Below are 23,517 nucleotides of genomic sequence, written 5' to 3' on the forward strand. Positions count from 1 at the left end.
TGAAAAAATTAAATTAAAATCCAAAACCTTTGTAAACATTTTTATAAAACTCAACGGTTTTTCAGGAGTACCTTAATGATTGAAGCTTCGTCTGTTACATCATACATCGCAATTATATGGTCCGAATTCTGTGACAAGTGTTGATAATGACTTATATTATTTATGACTTTTTTCGCCTGATGAAACAGACAACAATTTTTTCTTTTCATCAAGATTTTTACTGCATTTTTTCAAAGTTTTGTTTTTCTAAAAATACAGACTTTTTGCGATGTTATCAGAAGAACAAATTTTTTCGACAGATGATTGTGCGCAAGGTGTGTTAGTGGTGAAAATTGCATTAAAATTATACGAATTATTGCTATTTCCTGCATTATGATAGAGGCATTCTATGCATATGTTTGCATAAAGGTTGCTCACCTGGGCCATCGCAATGATACAGATGGCTACATAAAGGTTTACAAGCTCCTTTATTGCGTTGGATGTAGCAATGATCAGACATATCGCATGAATTTTTGCATTGCCAAACCATTAATAAATTTTTGCGAAATACGAAGATTTCACTTGCCAAGATTTTTCTCCCAATCTTTTTACATTAGTATTTCAGTCAATTTTGATTCCTTTTTCATGTCTAGATAAATTCTCAATATCTTTTTCAGTATTCGTGACTGGTGATGTGCTGTAATATTTTTTTTGAAGATTTTGCAAAAACGGATATTCTTCAAATTCTATTAATATTTCTCGGATTTCCAACTTCATTTGAGAAAATTTCATCAAGTTTCAAAAATCTACTGGAGGCTCCTCCAGAACTGCTCAAAACAGTTTCCAATCGATTTGATAGGTCGAAAATAGGAAATATCCCAAATGTCAGCGTTCTAGGTCAATTAGGTAAAATTTTGGTGTTTTTTTCTCGTTTTTGGATAAAATTAGATTTTTAAAAATTCACCAAAAATCGAAAAACACATTTGATTGCTTGAAATGTTGGCTGTTGATAAATTTTTGCATGTTTTTCCGATATAGCTTTGTCCAGTTCTAAAAATTTCCTGCGAGTCCAATGTTGAAATGCAAAATCTACGATTTTGTCTGACCTGTCACTCACAAAATGGTCACCATTTTGTTAGTAGGGTCAACTTGTTCCTTAGGATGTTGAAAAAAGTTGTCCCGAAGGATCGGAGGGAGGGTGCAATTACTCCATGCATGGTTGTATGCCATATCTCGGACTATAGAGAATACATTTTTGTATGAAATATAAGAGTAAAAATAATTATCAAATAAAAAGAATATATTTACTATACAAATTTGATCATGACATATACAAAAAAGCTAAATAATTTATTAATACAGTAACTGCAGCATTTTTATGAAAGAAGACGTAACATATTAATTAGGCAATGGCGAGCATCTACATACGCAACAAGAAGGAAATAAAAACCAATCCATGAAGATACCTTTACAGTCATTTTCTGGATCGTATGACAAAAGACGATGCCATTTGTACTTCTGTTCGCAACGGCAGTCGTTTGAACATCTTCGAGTTTCACTCTTCCTACAATCAAAATTGTAATTCATCATCAGTATCATGCATATACGGTACCATTAATTCATAGTAAACAGGCAGTATATAGTAAAAATTTAAAAAACAAACAAAAAACTTACGAGCATACTTCCTGATGTATGGCTTGTTCAAAATGCTGCGTATTTACAATAGCTCTTACTTTACCGGCACTATTGGAAGCCCAGTAAGGTGTAACTACTTCTAATTTTGACTCACAGGAATCCAATCTGTAAGATGGTATCTATTATTTAATTATCAGCGAACGTATTGATGGATTGAGGTGCTCTATTATAAGTACATTATAGCAACGATATTGCCAAGGTGGCACGCCTACTTAGCATAACTTAAGCATGTACCTACGATAGCCATAGCGTCGTAGCACACCTTCATCATCATCGAGGTATACATTATACATACATAAAAGTACTACATATATGAAGCACCTTCGTCGTACATAAGGTATAAGGAGATGACTGTAGTAAGGTAAATTTATATGTACCTGCTGAAGGTATATGTACGCAAATTAAACTATTAAAATAAATAATACCTTGATTTTCGTATAGTTATCTGCATTTTTAAAGAGACACTCGACATTACGAGTTGAATTTGTTATTATTTAGATATCGATTTGGTTACGTAATGTAGATGGGCTACTACATTGATGAGGCAAAAATTGAAAAAAAAAAAAATACGTTGGATGGGCCACAAAGTCTGCATTAAATTAGGCGGAAAAGGAGCAGCAAATTTTTTAAACGTGGAAATACACACATCTCACAATCAGTACAGGTAGATATAGGTAGTGTAGGTACCTAAGGTACACAAAAGAAAGAGAAGGTGATTTGTAAATAGTACACCATGCATCGTAAGAAAACAATAGACAACGACGAACGAGACTTGGAATCGATATTGAAGTTTAATAAAAATTCATCTACGCACACACGACTAAGGTAATCATTACGATGTTTTACCATATACAGAACGGATGCAAATTTGTTGTTAAATTTACCTGCCGCTTTCACTTTGCGGAGTTTTTGGTAAAGTTTGTCGTTTATTTAATAGTCTACTGAAATACGATTCGCCGCCATATGTCGCTGAAGGAGGCTGCGGTGGGTAATTGCGAGTACGTTTGTTTCTTTGCGGATCGTTAAATTGAGGTCCATAATCGACGTTACTGGTTTCAAATTCTCCGTACATTCTTCGCATCAACGCTTTATTATCGTCGATAAATTTTTCTATTCGGTCTCTAAAGAACAAAAAAAATGGTCATTTATTCTCGAAGAAGAAGCTGATTGAAAAGCAATTTTTTTTCTAAAAGGATTGATACGTACATTGGGTAACTGTTACCAGCTGTTGGACAAAATAATTGATGGTAACGTTTGATACACGGAGCTCCTCGAATTATGTCTCCGCGAATTTCGTAGCCTAAAGCTAACGATAATGCTGCCCACATTATCTGAAACAGAGAAAATGCAAATGTGTTGAAAAAAAAAATTGAATTGCTATTAAAATCAGGTTTCACGTTTGTCTAATTTACCTAAACACCCTGGAGCGTTTATCGAGTCGATTAGATATCATATATTTTGACTTTATTTTTCACCTCAAGTACATATTATATGTCGTGTATCGTGATTATAACCACAATTTCGAATTCAAGAAGAAATTTTACCGTCAAAGAAATGACTATGTTAGGTACCGCGTGTACGAGATAAAAATTGAATATTTTCCAATTTTTCGCCATCTAAGATGCCTCGAGGGCGATACAGTGATACGAAAGTAACATCTGGTCGATTAGTTGGATTTCTCACGATAACTTTATTATAATCTTTTGATCATGAAATTGGAAAATTTTCATTTTATTTTGTTCGTTGGATGGTTGTCCAAAAATCTCGACAGTTTACCTACCAGCGAGTTTATTTTATTTGGAATGATTTTTCGCTATTTTAATTCACCCAGGTGGGTTTTGATGGTTACTGAATACTACATATGTAGATAGACTATTTTTGATTCCAACCCACAGACATACTCGTATGTTTGAAACGAGTTCACATGTTTTCAATTAGGTACCTTGCATAAAATAAGACGATTACCACGAATGAACTACATACATATTTTCAAGTGTCTACTAGTTAAGGACAAGGAACGACGACTCGACTGAAGCTATTCTATCAATCATTGAGGATTTTAAAAAATCAAAAATAGGTAAAACCTAAAGGAGTAACCTCGCCTAGCTAACCCACATTCGAGATGTCAAAAAAATCTTTACACATTCTAATCTGTAGTTGTACCACCGGTGGTGGAAAGTGAGGATGGTGTCATGAAACACAATTCTATTTGAAATCATTGAAATCATACAAAAGAGAATGCAAAAACTTTCAAAGAAGCTAATCATTTTCTTAAAATTATTTGTTATGCTCTGGCAAGAGTGTCACGGATTTTTGGAATGAATACAACTGAAAAAATGAAACTTTGAATTTTAAATGACCGAAATTTGATTATTTTTTCGATTTAGGTAAAGTTTTGAGAACCCAAAGGCTCAGTTATCGCAGGTCAAAAGTTCCACAATTCCGAGTAAATTTTTTTTTTCAACTTCTGGATTTTTTAAAAGTAGGTATAGTGTCCACACTTCTGGAAAAGTCAGGGAATTTCGGCCATCTGGAGAAGTCAGTAAATTTAGAAATGTCGAGCAATTTTTCCTCAAAAGTCAGGGAATTTTTTGAAACTGTTCATCTATAATTTTTCAATAATTGTAGTAGTTTTATTGTACATATGTAATTTTTTTTACGAATTTAAAAGCAATATTTTTCGTACATAGCGTCAGCATTTCCCCGAGATATTCCTATTTTTTTTGTGAATTCAATTCTTCGATTTTTTTTGCTGTTTTTTTGGTACCCGAGTATTCTGTTTTTTAATGTCAACAAAATATTAGTTCATGTCTGGGTTGTTGTTCCTTCGCTGTTGATTTGAACATTGCGAAAACGAATAATCGGCGAGTGTCTTACGGTGTCATGGAATAAGGTTTCGGTGTTATTGACGATTAAATTTTTTGGTGTTATACATTTTTAGATAAAATTTTCTACATCGACTTCCGGATACATTTATAAATACAAATAAAGTGTACTGTTTAAAGGCCACATTAGACTTGAAAAATTCTAAAATGTTCCAGAATTGGAACACCGTCCTTCTACCTTGCTCAAAAAAAAAAGTAATGTGGGTAATTTTTCTTAAGTGAAAAATTATATTTTTAAAAAGGGAAACATCATATTTTTTTGCTCCTGAAAAATCTTGAGTAATCAATTTTGAACGGCTTTAAACTTTTTTGGAGCAAAATACAGGAATGGGTCACAATTTTTGGAAATTTTTAGACTTTTCGAAATGAAACTTTGTCAAGAACAATTTTTAAATCATATAAGTACGTTCGAGCAATATCAAATATTGAGAAAAAAACAAACAACTCCTCAACCTTATTCCATGACACAAACTACTGCCCCAGTAACGTCAACTTTTAGACAGAGATATTCGCAAATCGTTCCCTGGGATCAGCGTTGCTGTTGTTTGAAAAGAGGATACTGTATCGGTGCATTGATCATAAGTACTCAAATTCGAATGATCGAGTTGAAAAATATTCACATTCAAAAAATATCGCGTTCTGATCATATCACAATATTGCACTGTATCCCCTTTTCAGCAACTTCACGCGTAAATCCATAAAATGTTGTGCACTTTGCGTGAATTTGCGAAATATGGTTCTAGAGCTTGGTGTAGGCTGGATTGTGGTCGATTTTTTTTCATTATTTTTTTTCTTTCTTCGACCCCAGTACCGTCGGACTCTCGGAGCTCGTCGAAGCTTCGTGGCTTTCTATTTGTTTCTGTAATCAACATCGAAGGAACATGACTGCGGACAATTTGTCTCCAATTTATTTATTAATTAGTATGATCAGTGATTGATGCAAATCTCGTATAAGTAGGTGCGTGACTAGTTGATGTGAGTTTGGCGGAGCTGCATCACTGATGGGTGATCATAGCTGGGGTAGCCACACTACTTCTCCAGTTCTCCATTCGTGAAAGCTTTTAAAGTGTTTGGATGCTGGTGATACGGTGTTGATTTTTTCCTCAATTAATCTTGGTAGATATGCGTTCGTAGCTATGGGGAAAAATGATTGAAAGTACCACCTCTCGTCGTCATAATGCAACCCAATGTTAGTCGATTTCATAGAGGTTGTACATATGTAATTGTTTTGAAAGACAATGATGAAAAGTGGTATGTTACCCTACCAATGTTTTTTTTTGGACGCTGGAAGCCCTTCAAATGTACCCGTCTTACGCCCGAGCACATCGCTTTGGCTTTGGATTGTACTCGCAGTTTTACGATTTGAGAAACATTATGTTAGATTCGAGCTCTGAGAATATCTGTGAAGGTTTTGAATCTCATCTTCGTGTCTTCTAACGTATTTACTGCGTTTACTGTCCTGCACCGAGAGATCGTGTATGATTGCTGCATTTTTTTTAAATTCTAAAACTTAATTTGCATAATTTTGAAAAAAGCATCGGTTTATGGTTGGACTGTCATTGGTCCGTGCTGGAAGTATTTGGAATATTTGAAACCGGTTTACGAGTAATTTTTTTGGTCAAGTTTGGCATGCATTCGAGAAAAATATCCCAATGGTTGAAAAACTATGCCCAAATAACTGAATCACTCAATTTTTGGAAAATGGCAACCCCGTTCGACAAGTAAATACTAATGGGCTATTATACCTATTTAATGGATAAAAATGTGAAAAATAGGTCATGAAAAAGGTCATAATTTTTCATCTGGCAGTTTTGGTTAGACTCCCTTTACTTTTAACTTCATGAAAAATTTCAATTAAACCATTTGAAATGAATTGAAACAGATAAACAAAATTTGATGAAACTCAATTTTGAAATTTTTGTAAATGTAAGTAAATAATTTTTGAGTCTCATTTCAATGCAAAAAATGAATATTTTGTAGAATCTGAAATTGTTGCTATTTTAATGCTTCAAACACATTTTGAATTTATTCAAAATTGGTAACCAGAAAAAAATTCACACACATTTTTGGGGAAAAAAGGTTGTCTTGCTTTGATCAAAGGTCAATTTAGAGCGTCTAGTGAGATTTTAATTTTTCTTTTATCATTACCCATCTTCTAAAGTCACCAAAATTGGCCAGTGCTGCTTAACTTTTCATTTTTGAAAGTCCATTATGCTGATGAATTTTATCCAGAAGAATCAAATGTAATGTTGACTTTGTTCCGCGGTACTCAAAATTGGCCGTGCAGAAGCAAATTTCATCCTTTTTTCAGTTATGACATGATTTTTATTGCATTCATTAGTTTCGAATCTCACTTCGAAGGCATGGAAATCCGATTATATGTATAAATGAAAATTTGAATTTCATCTACATTTTGAATTAGGTACTGAACCTGAAAATTTCTCAACCCAGGTAATGCTAAACAAATATCCCAGAAGTTATTTTTGACAGATCTAGCCCTAGGTACTTTCCTATTCAATTTGGAAAAAAAACTTGAAAAATGCAAAAATATGATTTGTGATACGAATTATTTGTGTGAAAGAAACGATTTTTTTCCCATTAATTAGGTATCTAACTACGTGACCACCTCATTGAACAGTTTTCAATATATAGATTTATTTTTTTTTCAAAATTGAAAATTTGGTCAAAAATTGCACTGAAATGATGTCTGACTCAAAATCACCGTTCCCAATGATGGCTCTTTAGATTAAACATTTCGCAGTTGATGGAAACGAAAACAAATTTTTAGATGTCTGAATCCATTTTAAATATTTGAGAAAAACATAAAAAAGGCAATCGATCATTCTATTTTTCTCATTTTTGTACTCATTTGAACATGGGTGTGGGATTTCCAAAATAAACTAAAATTTGAATAAACGCATGAAAATATCAAATGGTCATTTATTACAAAAAAAAACGGTATTTCTCTTTTCTCGACACATTTCAACCGACGTTTCGAGGTTCAATTTTGGGGAGAGGCCAATTTTTTGGAAACCTGTGTTAAATTTCGGATAGATTGAACAATTATTGTAACTACATAAATGTATAATCGCTTTTCGAGGTTCACTTTCGTCGTGAGTGTTTGAAGAATGCGTTCTTGGGGCCCAAATGTATAAAAAAAATAAAACATACATACTCCAGTCGAAAGGAAGACTCAGAGCTTAATCATAGATCAAAACATGACCAAAATAGAAGATTTTCAGATTTACATTTGCCAAATTACATTCCTTGCCGTTCCTTGTTTTTTTTTCTTAAATCCCTCCTCTCTCCCTCCCCTTCTCAAGACTTCCTGTTGGTATGAAAAACTGACACTCGAAACGTGATTGTAGTTGAACTGAATACTGATCATGTGCATTTTTTCATCTACTTACTTCCTGCATAACCTTCAATTTTTTAAAAAAGCTGCTCAATTTTGTTACTGAACCATTTATTGTCATGCCCCAGAAAAAAAATAATCGAAATGTAATGAGATGAAAATAAGTTATGTTTGATTTTTTTTACACAGTCTACAAATAAGATACCTATTTTTATAAAACCTATATCATTTTGAAAATCAGCTAAAATTTGTATAATAAAGTATTCAAAATTTAACATTTTCATTCAACTCGTATTCCTCTTCTTCATTCATAATTTCAAATCAACAATTCTCACGCTAAAGCGGTATACATACAATGGTAGCAATATGGTTTTCTGGAAACTGTCGTCTTATTAAGAAAAATTGGCTAGAGTATTTCTCAATAATCATTCGTACTAATTTAGCGCTTTCACCATTTGCATAAAGACTTTCTTTGAAGTACCCGATGGCCGATACATTCGTGTAGTCTTACCTATTCTATTTTTGTCTCGCGAGTATAAAAATGCATGTAAGAAATTTTATCAATTATGAAATACCACCTGTACACCTGTACATATTTTTGACAATAAAGGTGATTTATTAGATCATTTATCTGAGCCGAAAAAAAAAGAATATGCACAATGAGAAGAATAAATATAATCGTCGAATGATATTAGGTGAAATTTCAATTCCCATCTTGGATAACTAGTTCATTTCTCGCATTGAAGCCCGCCAGCAGCTAAGTAAGATTTTATAAATCATGAAGTAATAAACTAATTAGCGAGTCGCACGTAGAATAAATATCGCGTAAAACCTATTTCATAAGTAGTTTAACACAATAAAAGATGGTAATTATATCACGCGATACCGTATTTCAACACCCACTATACCCAAGTAGGCAGTAGGCACTACACATACTCGTCGTAGGTACAAAAATGCATCAAAGTATAATTTTATTAACGCGTCTATGAGAAATGCTTGCGACTTGCGATCACGCATCCTGGAATGTAATCGAGTTGTGAAGGTTGCCTGTGTTTCGTTGCAATGACGTGTTAGAAAAATGCGAGCTGACCTACAGACAATATCCCTTTCTGTATGACGACTAAAAATGTCAAAAAATATTAAACGACAGTGTTTTTTCCCTCAATTATGTACTTGCAAGATAGGATAACACTGAAAAAAAATGAATAATTTTCGGTTCTTGTTGGATATAAAGCTCTTTAGTTGGATACGTGTAGGAAATTCCTTCTACAAGTGGTCTGTTATAACGCTGAAGAAGGCTGAGAGTGTAAGAGGAGGGTTACTTTTTTATTCGTTGAAAATGGAATTGTATAAAATACTTGAAATCGACAAACCGAATTTTGAAAAGAAGATACCCAGGATAATGTTCAAGTCAAAATACGTATTTAAAATAATGCAAGCTATGGTTATAGATTCAAGTCGGAGTATCACGATAAAAAATTGAAAAAAATTATGCTTTTTTTGCACGAACTAAATAGGCAGATGTCACAGCACGGTACCTACGGTATTATATATTCTTCGATGATTCAACAAGTTTTACGTAAATCTAATTTCAAAAGTATACGAGCAACAAAACACCAAAATACGTATTTTTCAAGAACTATAAAAAAATGGAACAATTTGAATGGGTATAAAAAAGTACTAACAAGAAATTCGAAAAAAATTCTATCCTAAAAAAACACGTAGACCTGCAAATTATCGCGAATATTCCTCGCCTTACACCTAATCATAACCGGATTTATAATAGAAAAATTCCCGCAAAATTGGCAGTATAATTACTGTGACTCATTCAAGCGAGAATGACGTAGGTAGATTATTTTCAATACACCACATAGGTGTAGGTAGAGGTATTTACATCGATAGAGGATATCTTTTAAAACTATCGGAGATCGCGTTTTAATTTTAGATACGTTAATGAACTCTTTTTCCTTCTCCTTAATTTTAAACGGAAGTTTTTCATACTTTTCTTCTTATGAAATCGGTTTATGAATTCCGGATTCGTATTTCAATGAGTTGAATTGTTCTTCCTAAAAATGCACCGTTTCGCGATTATTTTGCTTGAATTTTCGAAATTCAAATTTTCATCGAATTTTTAGAGCAAAAAATAGCAGATTTTTAAAGTGAAAAAAAAATCAATATCTTAGAATTTATTGTGTTATCGAAAAATTATTTTTTCAATTATTTAGGTTCACGAAGTAATGTATTTCATGGCTCGAAAAATTTTTAATTTGATATAAAAATGAAAGATGAGATGAAAATTGATTTTTTGCAGCAACGGTGGCGCGAAAAATGTCAAAAAATGTGGAAAAATTTCAAACAAAATTGGTGATGTTTCGAACGTCTTAAGGCATGTATAAGTATGGCTTTGGTTCTATTTAATCAAACAATTCCCAAATTGAAAGCCATGAAGTGTGAAAATCGTGCATTTGGATGTTCACAACTTCCTTAAATAAATTGTAATAATGGGCTTTATATCAAAATGTCATAAAAATTTGAAAAATTTATGCAAAGACCGATTTACCTATCTTGCATTGATAATATTTTTTCAAAAAGTGTGGTCATGAAAGGTAGAAGTGAGTAATAGAAGAACATTCAGTATTTTAAATTTTATTTTATTTTTTAATCTGGTGAAAGGATGACGTACTTAATAGATTGCAGCGAAATTATTTTTTTAAAAAATCACGAAGAAAATTCAAGCTCTCCAATCAATGTTGGACCAAATTCCAAAATTTCTATCTTTTTTAAAAATGACAAAGGCAGTATTCGCCTACCTATTCCTGTTGAAAACGAATGAATTTTGTACAAATTTTCGAAATCAATTGTTCTCATCTAAAAATAATGTTTCGATTAGATTGAAATCTAATCCAGTTCAATACTCAAGACTTCTTTCAAGTTGGTTTATTAAAAAAAAATTGTAGACATATAAATTCAAAATTTTGTTTTGAAACTTTGAACCTTTTTTTTATAAGGGGGGGGGGGGGGGGGGTAAAACAATTTTTTATCAAGTAAAATGGGGGTAAAAATGGAAAATTGATGTAGAATTATAGGCAATGGAAACTAAGGGTCATGGGTCGTGACTCGTGAGATCATACTTTACGAACACTTGTCTTTTCAATCACTATCACTGAAGCATGGCAACCTAAAGCGTAACTCCTTAAAAAAAATTAAACGCCTTGAAGATTGAGAATTTTCCAAAATAGGTAACTCAAAGATTACATAACACTCGGCAATAAAACGTCATTCGAGTTCTTTTTTTCGTAAAGTGAGAATAGTAGGTACTTTTTTATAGCTCAAATTTTTCAAAAATGAAAAAAAACATTGTAGGAATTTTATATTCTTGTCGTATCCAATCTACCTGTTCCTACTGATCACGTTTCGAAACCCATGTCTGACATGAGTGAGGAAAAACGTATTTTTAGAACCTCTAATTATTCGAGTGTAAGCCTTACATAAATGCTATGAACTCTCAAAAAGTACGGTTGAGCAGAGCAGCTCTTTTTTTTGTTCTGCTGGCTACCGTCATGTTTTGAGACCCATTTTCGATTTTTAAAAAATGAGTAGGTATGTATCTACACCTTTTTCACCTCACACTAAAAAGACATTCAAAAAAAGATTGATGAGTAAATTGCTCAATTAAAAAAAAATTAACCTCAATCTCTGAATCCTGATCAAAGATCAACCCCACCCATTTAACGGGGTGTCAAACAGTCCTGCAAGTTCTGTTAGTGCTGCTTTTATCCTGCATTTTGGAGGATGTGTCCTGCAAGTCCTGCAGTCGTTCAGTTTTTCACCAATTTTTACCAAAATGGCCTGCTTTTTTTCAATCAGACTTTGAATTTTCAATTCATTTCCTTTTTTTTGTGAAATTTTGAAAAACTCACGTTTTTTCCCTCCTGACTGAGGAAAAAAATGTGTGTAAAAATGGTCTTCAGCAGATGGAAAAATACTAATAATTTCGCTCTATTTCCTCTATATGTATTATCAATTATTCTTGAAAAACAGACATGTATTTTTTTTTTGGGGAAATTTTTTTTGAAAGTACAAGATGTTTACAAGGTCGTTGAAGTTGCGAAAAAAAAAGTCTGAATTTTTACCAGAAATTGCAAAAAAATGGTCAAAAGTGGCGCGAAAAAGTTCAAAACAAGGTTCAAAAGCTAAAAATGATGCGAATTTTCGATTTTTGATTTTAGTACCAAGCAACCCTGAATTTAGAATGTTTTTTCCATTCATTGAGTTGAATCACTAATGTCTTCAATTTTTTTCATATTTCTTGGGAGTGTTACAGTTTCTTAAAGCATGGAACCTAGAATGATCCTTATTTTGGAAGTTGGTATTTTTCTCCCTCCCAACCCCCAAAGTGATGACCTCTGGTGAGAAAATAATTTCCTATTTTTTTTTTATTTTCGAAAAACTCGGGCTGCAGTGAGCCCCTCAATTTTCAAAAATTTTATAAAATACAAATTCTCTGTAAAATTTCAAAATTTCAAGTTCTATTATCTCTAAAAAGTCTCTTTTGAGTAAAATAAACTCTCATGACGATTTTAGCCCCCTCCATTGAAAACCAAGCTGATCCCCTGAAATAGCTGTGATTTTGATGTAGAATACGAATTTTCAGCTATCCTAGGGGACCGACTTGGTTTCCCAGGAAGAGGGTAATATCCTCATGAGAGTTCATTTTACTCAGAAGAAACTTTTCAAAAGCGTTGGAATTTGAAGTTTTTGAATTTTAAAAATTTTGCTTAGAAGTTGAATTTCAAAAAAATTTTGAAAATTATGAGGCCCACCGCAGCAGCCCGAGTTTTTCAAAAATGGAAAAAATGAAAAATAGGGAATTATTTTCTCATGATAGGTCACCACTGTGAGGGTTGGGAGCAGAAGAAATCGCGATTTTTTCTTGTCATGTGCATTAAGGACCACCCTAAATTGTAGCCATACTGTAACTGTGTGCTCCAAGATATGAGTATGAAATTGAATTGATACTTTTTTTCATGTCAGATAGGAAACATTGAATGTTGATAATTCCAAAGTTCCCTGAGAAAAAATGTAAAGCAGTGTAAACTTCTTCAGAAATCTCAATTTTTTTCATTTAAACAATTGTGTAATAAGAGAGGGTGCTGAAAAATTAGCAGAAAAAAGTCGCTTCGACACCATCACTCTCCAAAAAAAATTGGAATGTCCTAATTACGTTTGAAAAATTTACGTGTGGAATACTGACCAAATCTTCCTCCCCACCACCCCCTCCAAATAAAAGAAGATGATTGTTTGACAAATGTCCTGGCGAAAGTTTTGCATTTTCATTATGAAACTTTCTTAGACACCTTGTCTAAGGCTGGCAAGTCTTTCTCTTCGAGGAAAAACTTGTGGTCAACTTACGATGCATATTGCTTACTCGTACATCGCGTCGTATTTATTCAGTACTACGAATCCAATTTAAGTAGGTGTCGAACCATCTAAATGATTCACCTCATATATGTAGTAAGTGCTACGAGTAAAGATAAAATCAAACCTACGATTTTCACAGATCATAAAAAAAATCGCTTTCTGTCATTACTCGGTAAATAATATTACGAAACCGTAATTCCAGCTAGGCAGCGATAATGTAGATATCATCACACGACAACATAAACCTAATTATTTAAAAACTCATGTCATGTCGTTCAACCGCAAATTGCAACACAGAAATCAAAAATGACCATGACTAGATATAACAAATAGAGAGCAGGATTTACCTTATACTCGTACGATGGACGACGACGTGTCATTGATCCTGAATAAAATGGTCGATTTTGGAAAAGTGAGTGATTACCACTAAGTACCTCTCCGTCTATAGAAAGTTGACCAATGGGTTGTACGACTACTAAAACAATACCGGAGGCCTTGTCGGTGTACACAATCTGACCTTGGTACATTCAAAGGTCAATCACGGAAATGAAATCGAAATCTGTTTACGAATCTCGGGAAAAGTCATTATCATCGTTGATAATTATTACGACGACAGTAGTCGCGACGTGTTACAATTAAGGTGGAGGATCGAGTAATCGGGTAATCGAGCAACGCGAGCATTTACTTTCAAGGCTTCCAGATCCAGATACTCGTACGTACAACCATCGTTTAATATATATCAGCGAAAACAATATAAAAATGCGGACATAATCGAGTCCAGGGAGCCGTTTATAACAAAATAATTACATTCGCGTATACGTACGTGTAATACGAGTATATTATTGCGGAACATAATCTAGTCCGATGCCTATCTCAAGGTGTAAAGAGACCGTTGCCTCGGGGGATGAAGTCGTAAAATAAACATATCAACGGACATTCCGCGAATATTACTCGTACGTACGAAGGATTGGAATTATATCAAGTTTGACGCCCGCAATTCGTGACAAGACACACCTTTCGTAACTAGAGCATATAAGGATAAACCGTGTGTAATCCTAAACGTATCGAATGACTGAGATACGGACATTATCGGAGTTTAACAATGTGTCTCGCTGAGACATATGAGTCTATATGGTATGACTTTGAACTTGGATTATGATTTTAATTAAGTTCGTGTAGGCGTCCGAATATGTAAATAATTCAGCGTATCGAATAATTGAAAAATTCCCAGTTCCGTTTCGTTCGTGTGTCTGTACCTACTCTAGATTATAACCTTACGATATGGTAAATATATCGAGACTTTATCCTTTTAGATAAATCAATTAATAAAACGCAGTCTGCGAGCATATTTCATACTGATCGAGTAACAAGTAGGTTGGTAAGCAAATGAGCATTTCATTACCTCAGTTTATTGTTCCATTCCCATCTTATTCATGGAAACGTTGAACCTTAGTGAATATCCCAGTCCTTTCCCTCGCAGCAAATTATATTGTCTGAGGTATTTAAAGTGCCTATTTAACCCAAGGACTACTCATTAATATCTAGATGCACATAAACTCGAAGTACCTACTCACTGAAAAAATTAATAACCATATTAAAAATCAAAAAAAATTATTGAACGAAACCAGAACCTCATTTCACTAGAAAAGATGGAATTTTACACCAAAATTTGCGATTTAAAAAAAAAGAAGCTTCAGAAAAGATACTCCAAGATTTTTTTGACTCGGAGGACAAATTCGTATACGAAGACGTGTGGACTAAGGAGCGACATATCGACGAACGACGATCGTGTAACACAAATTATAATTCAGTATCAGAGCAAGGTGAACGTGTATTTACTTCATCATAGTATTGACGAATACATTAAATAATTTTGTATTTTTTAAAATATTAACCAGAAACCTGGTTACCGTCGTTCAATCGTACTCGTACATGTAGATAGTATGTATAAATTGCAATGGAAAAAAAAATCCATAAACACTTGAAAGGCGTGGTTTCTAGATCAAATATTTGCATAACTGTTAATTACATGTTTATCGTTCGCAGATGTTTAAGTGAAATTCGAGCAAGTTGTAATTACTCTAAATTACTCCAATTTGTACTTATTTCTTTTGAAATTTTTTAAGGGGAAGAGAAAAGGTGTGAAATTTGTTTCATAATTAACTTGAATACGTCCTCGTGGTCAAGGGGAGAATGTATGCGAAATGTGATTTGTTGTTGTTGAGAATTTACTAGAACTGTTTGGGTTTATGCTTCAGGCTTTAACATGAGAGGAACAATTTGGCCATTTTTGTCCAGTGCCCAGAAAATCAGCTGTTTTTCATTTTTTATTTCTAATTCGTCTTAATTTTTATATCAAGAAATTTTCATAGCAAGCAGTTCGTATTTTTTTGGCAACGTCATCACTTCATCAGCATTTACATAATCAAGGGATGACTGAAATGGGTTAACGGAGCACTATACGCCTCTTCGAATCAAAAATTGATAAAAGCTATGAGTAGAACAAATTTTTGCGTAAACCAAGAGCTAAAAGTTTAAAATCGTTGATAATTTCTTGGGAAGAGGTAGCCGAGAGCTGTTTTTTTTTTCATAGGAATTCTATTGATGAAAAGATAAAAGTTCCCTCCAAAAAATCCCTTAAATGAACCGCAAAAATAAAAATGAGAAGTTTTGAAAAAAAATTGAAAATTTTTCCTAAACAGCTCATTTTTAATTTCAGTTTTCTTTGATTTTAAGACGTGAAAATTTTAACGTTCTAATCTTCAAACGGTCTCATGTATTTTCAGTGCATCGTAGATCGAAAAACTCATTGTCTGTCTTAGCTGCCCAAAGCTGAAGGTTAAGTACCTGCTGATCGTGAAGAATGAAAGTTAAATCAAATACAGGTTTAGTTGACAGGTAGCTGAAAGTTATCCGAAGTCCAACTGTAAAAATCTGAGTAGCTGAAAACCGAAGCCATTCTAAGTTTGTGAGCTAAAAGTCGAAATTCCACGTTTGCTTTATTCCAAAAATTTGAATGTTGAATAGTGTAAGGTTTGGTCTTTTTTCAACAAAAAACTTGCTGATGCGAGTGAAGGTGAGAGGTCGACAAAGGGGAAGAAATGGAATTCCAGAAAGATTGAGTTTGAAAATACAGCATGAATTGAGGTGTTATTTTTTTTTATTTCTTATTTATTTAAAAAATTTAAAATAAATAACGAAAGTCGTGACAAATAAATCGATATTCTGCTAAAGATATTTACGAACCTATTTTAACGTAAATCAAACAGCATAATGTAGGTAATAACGAGAGATTATGATTATTCCCAGTCTTTCTTCGATCACCATCGACGAACAAAAAAACAAGTTTACTGCACAAAAGATTTGAATGGATCATAAATTTTGAATTTTTGAATGGCTTCGATATTATCGTTTGGTTTGTATGTACATTGTTGCTTTCGAGTAATCCGGCTAAAAATCAATTTATTTTATTACTATTCTGACTATTTTCAATGCACGAATTAATTTTTTGGAAGGGTTTATAATAATGCAAGACTACATGTTACATTACACGCGCGAATCGCGATAAGAGGGTTTCAAATTTGGTTTATCCGATCGATGTTGTTTAGAATAGGGTTATGAATTTATGGATTTTAGAAGGATTGTCTGAAATGGTCATTGAGTTTGGGTCTATTTCCAGTGACAGACTCATTAGCTGTAATTTGGGGCAAATGAACATGGGTTGGGTATCTCTATAAAAACTTGAACCAAAATTACAGCAATAAATAATGTTAAAATTCAACTTATAAATTGACCCAATTACCCATTTTACCTGTTCGCCTGAAAAACTTGTATGTGCTTGAAAATTCTCTCACGATCCCGCAAAAAATTTTAATTATGGAAATTCACGATTTTGGACTTATGGCAGATGAAGATAATTCACGTATGTAGGTACTAGGTAGAAGTATACTATTTATGGATAAACGGTGTGGGAGATATCGATCAAAAATACTTTGCTAAATATAGGCAGTATACGATTAGACGCCTGAATTTTTAGTTTAATTCGATTTTATTAGTATTACATAATTAAACAGATCATAAATCCGAATGCATAAATTCTCGTACCTATTTGAAAACTACGCAATCTATGTACTTATATTTGCACAAGTGTCGAAACTTGTAAAAATATTTCATGTAGAAAAATCGTTAAACTGTAAGTTAGCTACATACGCGTGCTTTCATAATTTCCATTAATTATGGCTCATCAGAGTCTATAACGATCAGTAAGTATAATTTCACGAGTAAATTTCGAACCAAATTTTCGTTGGAATAAAGAAGAAAAAAAATCAAAAAGATACAGGCCCATATCGGAAAAGGGTTTGATGAATTGTTTAGAGAACTGGTTATTTACGTAGATTTTTTTATTCATCACATCATCACCATCACCAACGACCTTAAGCCTGCAGTGATGACTACCGAATAACTTTTTTTCTATGGTTTAAATCAAAATTAAAGGTTATTGGTCGCCGATCGAATATTAAATGTTGTTCAATCGAGGCCAGACAGATAAATTAGTAATTATTTAAAATGGTGCGCTGCAAAAGACTAGTTTCTGATTGAAAATATTTGAAAAGGAAGTGTGTTTTTTATGCAAGAGATTGATACCACCGTGCTTTGAGATCTAAATTTGAACAATTGGTCAGTTTCCGCGTAATTATGTGCCTGTTACGTACTTCATTTTGTTCAAAAAAAAAAAAAAAAATGAAATTGAAAAAAAATTTCGCGAACTAAATAGTAGAACTTTATGCATGAATTATGACGACATCGACGTATAATAACTATGTATGTAGGTACCTGAATCGGGTACCAAAATTCAGATGCAATCACTAAATGAGTATTCCCTAAAAAATTTCATGGAGCTAAGCGAAAAATTATGGTCAAATTACTTGTGTATGCATTGGCTTGGTTTGACATTTTTTCTACATATTGCTGAAGTTTTGAAAAGAAAACGACTATCATGTGTTCATTTCACATCGCCAACCAATATTGCAACATTTTAACAAAAAATTTGCCTTGTAGGGTGTTCAATATTTTTTTGAACACCTTGCATAATAAACCTGGAAATCTAATGACTGGTTCAACTGAAAAGTTGAGTCATTGAACAGATCAGAACATCAAAATCATTACGGTTATATGTACATATTTTTGCAAAACTCCATGAAACGTGGAATGAAATTCCAAATTTTTGGAATCAGTATTTCCTCAGACGAAAGATTGAAAATTTGATTTAAACCTGATCACCAATTAGTCCGGCATATGACAATGAGAATAGTTTTGCACTTCCTCCTCCTCCTCCTCCTCCTCCTCCTCCTCCTCCCCCCCGATTCTCTGAGACAAATACTTCCTTGAAGGAGACAAGGCATCCTAAGAAACATTTTTAAGCAAACTTGCCAAAAAAAAAGTTAGATTTTTCTGAATGGCGACCGTTTTAATTCATAAGTTGGACGAAATGACAGACTTTGCTTCCCAACATAAGACTCGCAGGAAATTTTTTGAACTAGACAAAACTAATAGATCGAAATAGCATGCAAAAATTACTCATCAGCCAAAATTTCAAGCGCTGAAGTGTATTTTTCGATTTTTGGTAAATTTTTAAAAATCAAATCTACATCCAAAAATGAGAAAAAAATCAAAATTTTACCAAATTGACTTAGAAAGCTAAAATTTAGTAGATACCCTATTTTCGACCTTCCAAATCGATTGAGAACGGTTTCAAGCTGTTTTGAGCAGTTCTGGAGCCTCCAGCAGATTTTTGAAACTTGAAATCACCACAACAGTTTATCAAAATGAAGTTGGAAATCCGAAATTCACTCTGCACTCCACCTTAAACACGCTATCAAGTCGACTGCATGTGGGTTCCAGTCATTTTGGAGTCTCCAGCGACTTTTAGAAAATTCCTGGAGCCTCCGGCAGATTTTTGAAACTTGAGATTTTTACAAAATTTCATCAAGAAAGCTGAAAAAATTGTTTTGTAAACTAATTTCAATACGCTATGAAGTCGACCGCGGGTAGATTTCAATTCGTTTTGGACTTTGGAGCCTCCAGTGACTTTTTGGAAACTGCTGCAGCCTCTAGCTGATTTTCAATGCTGAAATTTTCTATAAAATATTACCGAACAGAGTTGAAAATGCGAAATGTACTCTGCATTTCAATTTGAACACGATATCAAGTCGACTGTAGGTGGGTTCCAGTCATTTTGGAGTCTCCAGCGACTTTTAGAAAATTCTTAGAGCCACCAGCAGATTTTTGAAACTTGAGATTTTTACAAAATTTCATCAATAAAGTTGAAAAAATTATTTTGTAAACTAATTTCAATACGCCATGAAGTCGACCGCCAGGCAGATTTTATGTCGTTTTGGCGCCTTCAGCGACTTTTTGGAAACTGCTGCAGCCTCTAGCTGATTTTTAATGCTTGAAATCTCCATGAAATATTACTAATGAACAGAGCTGGAAATGCGAAATTTACTCTGTATTTTAATTTAAACACGATATCAAGTCGACTGCTTATGAGTTAAAGTCATTTTAGAGCCTCCAGCTGCTTTTGGAAAATTTTTAGGACCTCCAGCAGATTATAGAAACTTGAAATTTCCTCAACATTTTATGTAATGGAATAAGCCGCAATTCACTCTGCAAACGAATTTAAATACGCTATGAAGTCTAAGTCGTTTTGAATCTTCAAGCTACTTTTTCTTTGGAACTTTATGGCTGGTAAGGTACCTGTTATTTTTTTTAAATCGGTGTATTCCAGTCCTGTGTATCTTACAGGTATTGAAAGTAATGAAAAAGCAGTGAATTTTGTCAAAAAAGCTGTGAAAAAATCTAAAAATTCAAACGTGCAACAAAAACCTTCGAATCACTGGAATGATGAAATTAAAAAATACTTTAAATACAAATTGACTGGCTTATTCCAATTTCAGTTTTTTTTTTTTTTTTTTTTAAGAAATATTCCTGTGAAAAAGTTGACTTTGTTCATTTTTGTGTCTGGTGGGGGGGGGGGGGGGGGTCGAGTGAAGAGCTTTCTGTAAATTGGGTTGGAAAAAGTGGCGATTTTTTTAAAAAATCCATTCAATACCTCGCAGTCTCAAACATACATACGAGTATTTTTGTCCATCGATTTAATTTTTTTTTTTGAAAATTTAAAAAATTACCCTTTCCCCTCCATTTAAGGTAGAAAAATGAAATTCAGTTTACACCCTTCTGATGTTAATTCCGATGTGGATTGCTGGCAGTTTCAATCCGTTTTGGAGTCTCTAGCGGATTTTTAGAAACTTCTGTTTTCCAAAAAATGCTACAAAATATGTCCGAATTAGATAGTTTGAAAATCTGCTGGAAGCTCCAGAACTGCTCAAAACTGTTATGTTGAATTGAACAGGAACTAATTAGAAAAAAGCACTTCAAGTAATTACAGCGATAAATCCTCAGCTCAAAAATCGCACGCAGAAGCTTCGCCAACAATCACTATTACAATCAAGATTAAATAATACGTATACGATAAAAAGTAGCAATCAATCGTCCATCTAAAAAATCTACATATGCACGAATATTCACCGACATAACACCCGTCCAAGTCTGACGCGATCACAAAGCCAATAAAAATATCTCATTTACACAGCGTGGTTCGCTGATAGGTCATGTTGGAACGTGTATAGAAATAAGAATCGGCGCTTATGAGCGTCATAAAGATAATACGTGTTGGGTAAGGCGAAAAATTCGCATCTTAAATGAATTTTTATTACTATTATACAGGTAGACACGAAGACGATAGACGATACGGTACAATAAATACTACGTACCGGTATCTGTACAAAACTGCCATTATTGACTTTCGGATAACTATACAGTGGTACGACAGGAACACTACCGTTCTTTAAAAAAATCGGTCCTTGAATCGGCGTCACCGTTGGCAGTGGATAATGTTCGATGGAATTTTGAATATCGTTGTAATCGTTTTCGCGATTATAAGATTCGCCATCGTTGAAATCATCGTCGTAATCGACGACGGCGTGAACCGATGTTTTACCATTTCGAGGATCCGTTCCGCCGGTAACCCTCGTGTATGTAGGCTGATACGACGATGACTGATACGGCTTTCGAACAGATTGCTGTTGTTGTGACTGCTGCTGATCCGCGAAACCGAACAATTTTGGCGGTATATTTTGCTGCGCATCGGTATAATAAATCGGCGAAGGAGACGCGGTTTCAGGAACACCGAAATAACCAGCTGACGAATAAGGTAAACTAAAATTCTGCAGAGACATTACAAATAGGAAGAAAAAATTTAAAACTAGGGCGAAAAAACGCATCACATTTAGGAACAATTTACGTTACGGATAACTCTTTTTTTTCTTTTGAGAGAAAAAAAAAAGGCGAAAACCGCGTTATAAAATATTAACCCATACCGACGTGTATTATAGAAAAATTATTTTAAAAATATCTCTGCGAATACGTTAACCTACTAAACGAACTGGTTCGTTTTTACTGCGACACTGGTTCTCTAAGACTTGCCTTCACCTTCTGATGGTTCTCTAATCCGATCCAGCGAACGTGTTCTGTACAATTTCGTTAGATGGGTTATTACGTAATCAGAACAAGAGGAGTCGAAAAGACACACTACGTGTTCGGCTCGGCTCTCTGGCTCTTCGGTGGGAGTCGTTAAACGCGTGTGTAGTAAAGATGCCGCGATATACGCGTATATGGATTCTTTACTCGAGAACTGGTCATGCAAAAAAATATTGCACGCTGATTGGCTGTAACGCTGCGATCAGCTGTTATCAGTTTAGTGATAGCATTTTATTTTTCGCTAAAAAATTATAAATAAGAATTCATCAATTTCCAGCAGCTAGCGGTTGAATTTGAGTCATTGAATGATAATTTTTTTCCCTGAAATGGAATTTAAATAATTATCTCAATTTTGAATAAAAACTTGATTTATTCGATTAGTGAGATGGTTTGAGAAAAGGTACCAAAAGTCAGAAAAATTAAAATTTCGTTTTCTGGTCCCATATTTCAAATCAAATCATTTATTGCAGTTGACAGCTTTAGCTGTATTTACAATGTCAGTAAATTAGATATTAATTGTAACATATTAACAAAGTAATCGCTGTGCACATCGAAACTAACATTCCAAAGAAATTTTTTTTTCAATGTTTTTTGAACCATCAATTCTAGAAAAGTTGATTTTGAGAAGAACGAGCTCAAAGTTATATGTTGTTTCTTCAATTTTTCCCATATTCAACTCAAAATTTCAGTAAAACTTAGTATTTTAGAAAAAAAAATGTATTGTTTTAGACTAATTATTGATTTTGTAGGAAAAATTAGCATTCTAAGGAAAAAATGAAGTCAACCAAAATTGTAGAGCATAAATATTTTTTTTCTCAAAGCGGTTAGTTTTTCAGTAAAATGCATAGTTGATGAAATTTTTGATAAAACGAATAAACTTCTCAGTTACTCTCTGAAATATTCAAATTATCGTATTATTGAAAATCGTTTAAAAACAATCAAAATATAATTGAAAATAATTTTTAAAAATTGGAATATTAATTCGCAAAAATTGAAATTAACGAAAAAGATATAACGATAAGCAAATTGGTGGGGCCGGAGGATACAGTGGCCTGTGGCAGAGGCGCACACCCGCGAAATACCAGTTCCGTTGCCATGGTTACACTAAAAGATCTAGGTATATTCGTGTTCGCCAGGTTGCTTATTTATCAGAAACTCGAAATGATTTTTTTCCAAATATTTGTTTTTCCTCCCTCCTGAAAAATTACCAATATCGAGTACCCCTCAAAAAAGTTTTCTCCCAAATGTTTCGGTTGGTCACGGTGAATGATTTAGAGAACGGATTTTTATACGTGAAAAACTTGAAAATATGCACATGAAACATAGATTTACTGTGGTTGAAATGAGACGTACAAAAGATATTGTTTAAATATGCATCGGGGTGATCCTTATTTTCGAAGTTGGTATTTTCCCCTCTCCCACCCCCCCCCCCCAGTGGTGACCTCTAGTGAGAAAATAATTCCCTATTTTTTCCATTTTCGAAAAACTCTGGCTGCGGTGAGCCCCTCAATGTTCAAAAATTTTTTAAAACTAATTCACTGTAAAATTTCAAGTTCTATTATCTGTAAAAAGTCTCTTTTGAGT

The 23,517-nt window shown here is 33.6% G+C and overlaps 1 protein-coding gene across 1 annotated transcript; it reads right to left on the minus strand.

Annotated features, from left to right (window-relative positions):
• Positions 1 to 1,261: 1,261 nt before the first annotated feature.
• LOC135833176 (protein spaetzle 3-like) lies at positions 1,262 to 21,959 on the minus strand. The gene is made up of 5 exons (XM_065346843.1): positions 21,168 to 21,959; positions 2,881 to 3,005; positions 2,559 to 2,795; positions 1,654 to 1,779; positions 1,262 to 1,543 (listed from the first exon to the last, which is right to left on the minus strand). Exons 1-5 carry the CDS (start codon positions 21,675 to 21,677, stop codon positions 1,378 to 1,380), a joined length of 1,164 nt encoding a protein of 387 aa, XP_065202915.1. The 5' UTR covers positions 21,678 to 21,959; the 3' UTR covers positions 1,262 to 1,377.
• Between the last annotated feature and the right edge of the window lie 1,558 nt (positions 21,960 to 23,517).

This window comes from Planococcus citri, chromosome 1 (assembly GCF_950023065.1).
Source record: "Planococcus citri chromosome 1, ihPlaCitr1.1, whole genome shotgun sequence".
Classification (NCBI taxonomy): domain Eukaryota; kingdom Metazoa; phylum Arthropoda; class Insecta; order Hemiptera; family Pseudococcidae; genus Planococcus; species Planococcus citri.

What these genes read in the sequence shown, in the direction of transcription:
- LOC135833176 (XM_065346843.1), bottom strand. Translation starts at nt 21,677, where the DNA reads ATGCGTTTTTTCGCCCTAGTTTTAAATTTTTTCTTCCTATTTGTAATG. An exon ending in GCAGTTTTGTACAGATACCG is followed by an intron (nt 3,006 to 21,167) that starts GTACGTAGTATT and finishes TCTCTGTTTCAG; the next exon opens with ATAATGTGGGCAGCATTATC. An exon ending in GCTGGTAACAGTTACCCAAT is followed by an intron (nt 2,796 to 2,880) that starts GTACGTATCAAT and finishes TTTGTTCTTTAG; the next exon opens with AGACCGAATAGAAAAATTTA.